At 51.1% G+C, this 10,065-nt stretch overlaps 1 protein-coding gene across 1 annotated transcript; it reads right to left on the reverse strand.

The window, feature by feature from the left end:
- Nucleotides 1–8,495, reverse strand: NPFFR1 (neuropeptide FF receptor 1). The gene is made up of 4 exons (XM_061404761.1): nt 8,486–8,495; nt 6,567–6,911; nt 3,692–3,791; nt 1–1,581 (listed from the first exon to the last, which is right to left on the reverse strand). Exons 1-4 carry the CDS (start codon nt 8,493–8,495, stop codon nt 702–704), a joined length of 1,335 nt encoding a protein of 444 aa, XP_061260745.1. The 3' UTR covers nt 1–701.
- Nucleotides 8,496–10,065: the final 1,570 nt, after the last annotated feature.

Consider the following 10,065-nt stretch of genomic DNA (forward strand, 5'->3'; position numbering starts at 1 on the left):
TTCATTTCTTCCCAAATGATTAATTAGGGTTCACATTTTTCACTGTGCTCCGCCCAAGGGGCCCTTCTGGAGGCAGCTGGAGATGGTCAAAACCAGACAGGCAGGCACTGGAGTCATGCAGGCTCTAGTTGAGAGACAGACTAGTCTCATCTCCTCTTCCAGCCTCAGTTTTGCACCCGTAGAGGGGGTATGTTATTGTTTAGTCGCTAAGTTGTGTCCAACTCTTTTGCGACCCCATGGACTGTGGCCTGCCAGGCCCCTCTGTCCGTGGGATTTCTCAGGCAAGAATACTGGAGTGGGTTGCCATTTCCTTCTCCAGGGATATTCCCAACCCAGGGATTCAACTGGCATCTCCTACTTGGCAAGCAGATTCTTTACCAGTGAGCCACCAGGGAAGCCCCAGAAGGGGGATAAGAAACCCTATCCCCAAAGTGTGAGAATTCAGTGAGATGATGCCTAATGATGCCTGTGGCTTCTGCTGCAGAGGGTTTCAGGGAAACAGCGCCTCTCTCTTTCCCCTCCTCTGCCTCTATCTGAGGGGGAAGGTGACAGAGAAGATTCCACGAACAATTGCTCACTGTCTTGTTTGAGAGGGAGACATATGGCAGCCTCTCCTAACACCACACCAGACACTGTCATGCCTGGGTGTCACATGTGTGGTCGTGGCCCTCGGGTTCAGAGGCCTGCGCTCTGCATCCCCCTCAAATGTCCCAGGCTGGGATGGTGAGGGGCAGATGGGAGCAGCCGGGACCCTCGGCGGCCAAGCTATGGTGGGCCACGCGGCCATTGCGCAGCGGGAGACGACCGGGCCTGGGGGCCCCGCTGCTCGGGCCCGACTCGGAGGGCAGGCCTGAGTCGCTGGGCTGCACCTCCACGAACACCCGCGTGCGCAGGAGCCGGCTGGCCCGCTGGGAGTAGGCCTCCCGGTGGCTCCCCCACGGCGGCGCGCAGAGCTGGGCGCGGAAGGCGGCCTGGAAGCCTCGGCGGAAGTTCTCGTTGAAGTAGCCGTAGATGATGGGGTTGGCGCTGCTGTTGAAGAAGGCCAGCCAGTGGGCGAAGGGGAAGGCGTAGGCGGTAACCAGGTGTAGCTGCGGCTCGCTTAGCTGCCCGTAGTCGATGAGGAGCAGCAGCGCCCAGAGCGGCAGCCAGGACAGCGTGAAGAACAGCGCCACCATAACCAGCATGTGCACCACTCGCGCCCTGCGCCGCGCGCCTCGCCCGCCCTCCCCCGCCGCCTCCTCGCCGCCGGCGCACGCGGGCCCCGGGGCCTGGCACAGCTTGCGGGCGATGCGCGCGTACATGACCACGATCAGCGCCAGCGGCGCCAGGTAGATATGCGAGAAGAGCACGGCCGTGTAGACCTTGCGCATGCCCTTCTCGGGCCAGGCCTCCCAGCACGAGTAGAGCGGGTAGGAGCGGTTGCGGGCGTCCACCATGAAGTGATGCTCCTCGCGCGTGACGGTCAGCGTGATGGCCGAGGGGCACATGATGAGCAGGGCCAGCGCCCAGATAACCGCGATGGTGACCAGCGCCTTCCGCAGGGTCAGCTTCTCGCGGAAGGGGTGCACGATGCAGCGGAACCTGCGGCGACGGAGGAAAGAAAAGCAGGGGGTCTGGGAGGGTCCCAAGGGTCCCAGGGATGAGCGCCAACCCCTGGAGGGCAGAGGGCTGGGGGCTGGCGGGGTTGGGGCAATTCACCTCCACCATTGCACCTTAGGCGGTGTCAAAGAAGGCTCGGGTGTTAATTATGTTCGTTGACAAGCAAATTGGTTTCTCACCTGTAGGGCAATCAACTCCAAGGTTGGGTGGCCATGGAACAAGACAAAAGGGCGGGTTTCACAAGAACTGAATCCTGTTAGTGCATTTTGGAGGATAAACTGAATAGCTGGCAGCTAGCAGTGACTTAGCTGGCAGATTCTGTCCCTGAGTAGGCCGATTGGGTAGGTGTATCAAAGAAAACAAATTTTAGCTGTTTATGGCTTCTCCAGAAAACCTTGGGAGTTCAGGTGTGGAGTCTATGTGACAGGTTCTCCCTATATCATCTTAGCCAGCATCCTTCCAACAGTGCCTCCATAGTATCAAGACAGTTCTGCACCATTTCCTCCTTAGGATGTCTCAGCTGTGATTATTATTACACCCTTACTTTACATATGCGATTCAGAGGTGTTAAGTAACTGGCTCAGGGTCACACAGCTAGCTAGTACCAAGGACCAAGCTTGAATACAGATTTGTCTTGCTCCACTATGCCATATAAACCGGCAGCTGTAAACCCTCACTGTGCATTAGAATCTCCCGAAGCGTTTTTAAAAATACCTAGGCCCAGTTCTCCTGGTCAAAGATGCCCATCTAGTTTAGGAAAGTCATGGGGCAATTTAAGGGCTAAACCTGCGCTAGAACACAGGCCTAGAGCTCCCAGCCATCTGCTCTTTCCCCTTCACCAAACTGTCCTGCTCTCCTCCCTCCTATCCTTTTCCTCACCTGACAGCACTTTCCACTTTTCCCACAGCTTGTTTCAAGCCTTACTTTCTCAACCTACCTAACTTTGACCTCCTGGTTTCATAACATCAAATAAGGAACTGCCAGAAAACAAATAATTCTTAAAGCACACAGTACTGGCTCTAAGTGCAACAGCACTTAATAAATGGAGAAGGATCCTAGGACAGACCAGGAAGAGTTCCCGGAGGAGATAGGAACTTGAAGAATACCCAAACACCACTGGGAGACATTGTCAACGTTAACAATGACAACAAAATGAAGACCAATGAAGGAGGACGTCCCCCAGTTACCCAGCTAATTAGCAGCCTTGCAGATGGGGACCCAGTTCTATCTCCCCAGCTGCCTTCTTCACGGGGTCACAAAAGACTGGATTTGATGAGGGCAGAAGTGGAAGGACGATGAGGACACTAGATTCTAGGAAGAGTGGAGCTAGTAGTGCCTGAGTTTAGAAGACGACAAGGAGGAGGGTGTGGGTGTAAAGATGAAATAGAATGCTATTAACTGCTGACATATGGTCTCCGTACCAGGTAGTATGTATCAGCTTTACAAACAGAAGTTCACTGAAGCCTCCCAGCCAGCCAGTAGGGTGTGGAGGACTATTTGACAGGTGATAAGACAGAGGCTCAGCGTAGTTAAATGACCTACCCAAGGTCATCCAGCTAGGTAGCCCTCCAACTTACCTGCCTGCCTCCCTTGCTCTGGGATAAGCACCCTTATTGAAAGGGCTCTCGGAGAGGGAGGAGGACCCTCTTGCAACTGGGTCAGTTGTATTGCAAGCTGCTTGGTCCCTGGCTCCATTCTATTTAGCAGAACCACGCTTATCAGAGACTCTGATGGAATCTGAGGCTGAAAGACCAGAAGCAGCAGAAGATGGTGGAGTTGGGGAGTCAGGGACCAGCAAGGAGGTCTGCCCCTCAGGAGACAAGGACTGTCCCCAAGCTCCTCTTAGGGCCCAAGAATACCTTTTAAACCTCCTCAGAAGCTGCCTCAAGGTCTTCCAGAAAGAGGTGGCAGTATCCTCTGCAGTCCCCCAGTTCTAGAGGGCAGGCAGCCCCACCACCCTTCCCTCTGTGGCTCAGGACCACAGATCGCAGAGCAGTCCTGGCCTTCTAGCAGGCCCAGCAGTGGAAACAGCAGCTAGTCCTCACGCTGTGCCCCAGTCATCCCAGGGTAACCCAGCCAGGAACCCTCTCACCTTTCCACAGCAATGGCCACCAGCGTGAAAACGGAAGCAGACACTGACATGCCCTGCACCAAGCCGCTCATCTTGCACGTGGCGTTGTCAAAGGGCCAGCCTGCAAAGACAGAGGCCACTACAAAGTGAGAGATGCCTCATCCACAAAGAGCCAGAGACCTCCAGCCACCTGGGCCAGTCCCCTCTGTGGCTTGTATCTTCCCTCCAGTCAAGCTAGGTTGTCATTCCACCTCTGCTTACACACTTCCAGGAGTGAGGAGCTGACCAGCAGGTACCTCCGTGGACAGTCCTACTAGAGACAGCCTTTATACTGACCAGCAATTTTTCTCCATGAACTTTAGATTCATCCAGCCCTGCCTGGATTTCTGCTCCCATAGACCAGCTCCAAGTTTGAGGCCAGTAGTTCTCAAACTTGGCTGCTCACTAGAATCAACTGAGAGCTTGGAAAAGGATCAGTGCCCAGGACCATGCCAGACTAATCACAAACAGAATCTCTAAGGGTGGGACTCAGACCACCATATTTTCCAAATTGACCCAGGAGATTTAAGTGGCAGCCGAAGTGGAGACCCACTAGGACAGATCCATCCTGACTCACAAGTGGGGGAGGTATAAGCAGCTCCAGCCCATCCTACCTGAGGTCCTCACTCTGACCCCTGAGCTTCTGCTTTCTCATGAGACCTGGGTCCCACCTGCTTTCAGGACTGGTAGCCAGGTTCACCTCTTGGCTGCCTGCGGCCCTGTGTTGGTAACTACCTGGTGTTTCCAGCCCTCTAGGCCTGGGATGGGGAGGGGCAGCTTGATCTTGTCTGTTGTACCTGTGGACAGGAGTCATCTCCCAAGACTGGGGTTGTCTTTCACCAACAGCCTCTGCTGTGTTGATTTTCTGTCTGCACCCTTACAAGGTACCAAGCGCTGGCCTGCTCAGTCCTCACCCCAGCCCCATTACTGTCTCCTTTTTACAGATGTGAAAATGAAGGGGGAGATTAATTTACAATCTCTTTGTCTCTAAATCACTATGGATCAGTGCTGAGAGTTTGATCTGGGTGCCAGGGAGTTTAAATGTCATGGAAAGTCAATATCGCTGTAGAGAGCAGGTGGAAAAACATGAAAAAATGTTCAAACCTCATTCAAAATTAGAAAAACGCAAATGATACTTGCTGTGGAGAAATAGGAGCTCTCAGACATCACTGGTGGGAATGCAAAGCATTACAGTCCTTCTGGAGGGGAACTAAGCAATGCCTAACTTATGCACTTGTCTTTTGATCTAACAGTCTCACTCTACTCTGAATCTACACCTCTGATGACACAAAATACATATGCACAGGGTTATTCATTGTAGTACTGTTGTAACTGCAAAATATCAGAGAAACTCTAAATGCCCACATTAAGAAGTTGTTGAATAAACAATGGTTTATACAGATAAAAAAGGACTGGCAGACACTACTGTAACCAGCTAGTGACCTCATCGCACTATTGTTAACTGGTGAGTGAGCATGCGTGTGTGCACATCTGTGTATGCACATGTGCAGGTGTGTGTGCACGCATATGTTTGTGTGTGTTTTGGGAAGAAGGATGCATGGCCTCTGTTCAGCATCCCTGAAAGAACCTGCGATTCAGCTGTGATTAAAGATCCCACCAGGCTTAGCCAGAGGACAGCCACGGGGAAAGTGACAGCCCTGGCTTCACTTTCTGGGTTTGTGAGTCCCCCAACCTCACATCAGCTGTGGTGTGTGGTAGTGTGTGCTCAGTCATGTCCGACTGTTTGTGATCCCATGGACTGTAGCCTGCCAGGCTCCACTGTCCATGGGATTCTCAGGCAATAATACTGGACTGGGTTGTCATTTCCTCCTCCAGGGGAGCTTCCCAACCCCAGGGATAGAATCTGCATCTCCTGTATCTCCTACATTCCAGGCAGATGCTTTATTGCTGAGCCACCTGGGAAGCCCAAATGGCTGGCATAAGGGGGAGCATCCTTGTGTGGGCTCGAACCGCTAGCCTTTCAGTTAACAGTCCAACGTGCTAACCAACTATTCCACAGAGACACCAAAGTCACTCCAAACGGGGCTGCCCAGGCTCTGAATCCTAAGTTTCTGGGAGCTCTGAGTGCAGAAGCTGCAGGCACAGACCTCTAGGGGTCTCCCCAGCTCTGGAAACTAGTCCTTCCCACCTAGAATCCATGGCACTGTACTCTGAAACAAGAAAAGTGAATCCTGGGAGAAGGTAGATGATAGTGGGATCCTTCTGACATTTTTAGATGCTGGGCGGGAATTTAGAAGTCAAGGGGCCTAGTTCTGCTTGAATCTCTCTACCAGATCCCTGCTAAACAGCCAGCCAGCCAATCCCTACTTAGACACTCCCAGTGACAGGGAGCACAAGACCTGTAGGCAGGAACCTTTTCTGGTGGAGAACATCTCAAATTAGTTTTTAGGTCCCTATTCAGAGGAAACCTGCCGTCTTAGCACTTCTTCCTGCTGGTTCTAGTTCTGCCCAGAACTAGATGGGACCTCCCCTGGAGAGTAGGACTGAACGGTGCAGTGGTTAGAAATACAGATGTGAGAATGTGGGACTTGACACTTAGTTGTGTAAACTACAGAACCACCACTTAATCACTCAGAGCCTCAGTCTCCTCATCCATCAATTGGGGATAACAATAATGCATTCTTCATTGGATTGTTGTGAGGATTAGTTAAAATAATGCAGGAAGAATAAGTCACACAAAGCCTGGAACAAAGCAAATGGTTAATTCATTGTATCTGTTATTTCTAGTCTAATCCCTCAGCCATAAGACTGGGGAGTTTGAGACAATGGCACCTTGGTCAGGAGACCAGGCCAGCCACGATTTCAGGGGGAAGCTGCCTCTATTGCCTCTACTCACCAGTGATGAGGTTGTCCACAAGGGTGGTGGGCATGCAGAAGATGCCCACCAGCAGGTCGCTGATGGCCAGGTTGAGGATAAACATGTTGGTGACAGTGCGCATGTGCCGGTTCTTGAGCACGATGAAGCAGACCAGCGTATTGCCCACCATGCAGAGGAGGAAGATGAGTACATAGGCCACAATGAACATGGCAGCCACCGGGGAGGAGTGCTGGTAGTAGGAGGAGAAGGTGAGGTTTGCAGCCGGGGTGGCCTGAGCATCACTTCCATTCTCGCTTGGGGGCCAGCTGCTGTTGGAAGGCTGGGCAGGCTCCCCTAGGCGCAAAGGAGCACACAGGTCAGGATCTTAGGTGAAGAAGAGATGACTGACTTCTCACCACTGGGAGATCCTTCTGTGCTCCAGACCCGGACCATGCCCAGCACCTGGGCATGAGCTCAACTCCAATTGCAACTGGATTCACCGATCCAAGACTTGCAACTCACAGCCATTCAGACCCTGATCTCACACCCACTCAGACCATGATCTCACACCTCCCAACCCGCTTGTCCACCTGTCATTTCATTTCCCAATGTTGGTCACTCTCCAATTGCACACAGTCCCACTGTGCCACATCCAGGCCCCATACTTCTCAGCCCTGCTCTCTGCCCCAGAGGCTGACCTCTCAGGAACCTATGTCAGCCAGGTTCCCTTGCTCTCTGGGTCTTTTTTTTTTAGTTGGAGTACAGTTCATTCATAGTGTTGTTTCTGCTGTACAGCAAAAGTGAGTCAGTTATACATGTATGTATGTATATATATATACACATACATACATATAGGCTTCCCTGGTGGCTCAGAGGTTAAAGCGTCTGCCTGCAATGTGGGAGACCTGGGTTCGATCCCTGGGTCAGGAAGATCCCCTGGAGAAGGAAATGGCAACCCACTCCAGTATTCTTGCCTGGAGAATCCCATGGAGGGAGGAGCCTGGTAGGCTACAGCTACAGTCAACGGGCTTGCAAAGAGTCAGACACAACTGAGCTACTTCACTTTCATATATATATATATATATATATATATATATATATATATATCTCCACTCTTTTTTAGATTCTATTCCCTGCCTTCTGGTTTTTTAACTGGGTTTCAGCCAATGGGAGGCACTGAAGGAGATTGAAGGAGTGGAGGAGAGAGAGGTCAGGGTATTCATCTCCTGATTCCCTCCCTGCCTGGACCAGGTCTGCCCATGGGGCTGTCTTTATGGGTGCAGCTCCGGCTGGGTAACTCCTCCTCCACGGCTCCAGTCCCTGCAGGGCTGCAATGACAAGGTTCCCCCTCTGCAGCAACAGCTTCCTGTGGTTGGCCGTCCCTGTGTGCATCACCATCCCATGCTGATTCTCTTGCCCTCCTCTCCCCGCTGTCAAGTCTCTCTACCAAACTCTCTTCAGTTAAACCCTTCCTGAGTGCACCGCCTGTTTTCTTCTGGGATCCTATTGCTGCTGCTAAGTCGCTTCAGTCGTGTCCGACTCTGTGCAACCCAGTGGACGGCAGCCCACCAGGCTCCCCCGTCCCTGGGATTCTCCAGGCAAGAACACTGGAGTGGGTTGTCATTTCCTTCTCCAATGCATGAAAGTGAAAAGTGAAAGTGAAGTCGCTCAGTCATGTCTGACTCCTAGCGACCCCATGGACTGCAGCCTACCAGGCTCCTCTGTCCATGGGATTCTCCAGGCAAGAGTACTGGAGTGGGGTGCCATTGCCTTCTCTGATTACACCCTCAATATCTTTGGCATCGCTCCTCATCATCGCCACAGACTTTAGTTGTGGAAGACCAGAAGGCAGCAGAGAGAGGAAGACTAAAAGGGGCCTCTGAACCAGGGCTGAGGATCAAAGGCACACATTCAATTCTTCAGACCATCCAAAGCCAAGGCCACCACCCATCCTTCACCTTCTCCCATCGTGGTATCAGCTGCTTCATTTGCACAGCTTTTAGCCAAGAGTTTCCATATCTACTGGGCTTCCCTGGTGGCTCAGATGGTAAAGAATCTGCCTGCAGTGTAGGAGACTGAGGTTCAATCCCTGTGTTGGGAAGCTCCCCTGAAGAAGGGCAAGGCAACCCACTCCAATATTCTTGCCGGGAGAATCCCATAGACAGAGGAGCCTGGCAGGATATAGGGGTCGCCAAGAGTTGGACATGACTGAGCAACTAACATTTTCACTTTTCCATATCTGTTATTTGATCCAATCCTTCCTGCTATCTCATGAGGTAAATAGGTTAGGTATTAACCCCATTTGAAATGGCAGGACTGTGACCAGAGGGGTTCCCAGACTTGCTCAAGAGAACACTAATCTCTGCAGCTGAGTTGCCATGGTTCTGTGTCTCTAATGTGCCTCAGGCTTCAGTGTGTGTTTCTCCAGGCACCTTTGGAAGGAGTGGCTGAGTGTCCAACCACAAATCTTCTGGGAACTCATTAGTTGTGGTGACTCATGATATTGTCTTGTAAACTCTCCTCCTGCTTTCCTCTGGGACTGAATGGGGCCTGTTCAGGAGATGAGGAGTCACTGGGGAGTTTCTATTGCATATAGAGCTCAGCCACTGGCCTGGAGGCCCACAGGAGCCTTGGGACCAGAGACTAGAAAGACCCTGGGGGAAGCACAGGATAATAAGCTGGCACAGTGGGGCCACAGGGACCAGCAGGTGCAGGGGGGCACTCGGGTCAGAGGAGAAGGGTGTGCCAGTGGAGGAGGAGGAGACGCTGGAAGTGTTGGGTGCACAGTGAGAGAAGGAAATGATACTACTCTGCTTAGGCCCTTCAGGGGCATCCGATTGTACCCAAACATCTTTATTTTAATATGACAAACATGTACAAGAGAGAATGTAAGGGTGAATGTATATAAGAGTATATAGTTTAATGAACCATGACGAGAGAAGGGTATGAAGAACCTCCAAGCGTACATTATTCACCTTAAACAATTACCATCTCAAGGCCAATCTTGCTTCATCCATACCCACACCTCTCCTTGGATGATTTTGAAGCACAATCACTTCTCTTTCGTTCATAAATATTTCAGATTGTGTTTCTAAAATGTAGGACTCAAAAAATCCATAACCCAGTGTCAAAATTAACCATTGTGTCACAATATTATCAATTATCCAGCATTCAAAATTCCCTCATTGTTAGATATTTTAACTAATTTATTTTTTACTGAAGGATTTACAGAATTTTTTAAATAACTGGTTTGTCTGAGTGAGGATCCAAATGAGATTTCCATTTCTATTATGTATTATTATGTGGCAAACCACCCCAAAATCTAGTGACATGGTACTGTGGTTTAGTCATCTGAGTGGCCCTTCTGCAGGTCTCTCTTGGGATCATATAAATGTCTGTAGAATTTCTCACAGACTGGATTTTGCTGATTGCCCCCTCTTGATGTCATTTTACACGTTCTGCTCTCTGTCTGCTGTATTTCCTGTAAATAACAATTAGATCTAGAGGCTTGATCTGATTATGTCTGGTGGACTCTCTC

This window comes from Bos javanicus, chromosome 28 (assembly GCF_032452875.1).
Source record: "Bos javanicus breed banteng chromosome 28, ARS-OSU_banteng_1.0, whole genome shotgun sequence".
Taxonomy (NCBI): domain Eukaryota; kingdom Metazoa; phylum Chordata; class Mammalia; order Artiodactyla; family Bovidae; genus Bos; species Bos javanicus.

Coding starts and splice junctions, on each gene's coding strand:
- NPFFR1 (XM_061404761.1), bottom strand. Junction 3,792..6,566: donor TGTGGACAACCTCATCACTG/GTGAGTAGAGGC, acceptor CTGTCTTTGCAG/GCTGGCCCTTTGACAACGCC. Junction 1,582..3,691: donor GTGGCCATTGCTGTGGAAAG/GTGAGAGGGTTC, acceptor CCGTCGCCGCAG/GTTCCGCTGCATCGTGCACC.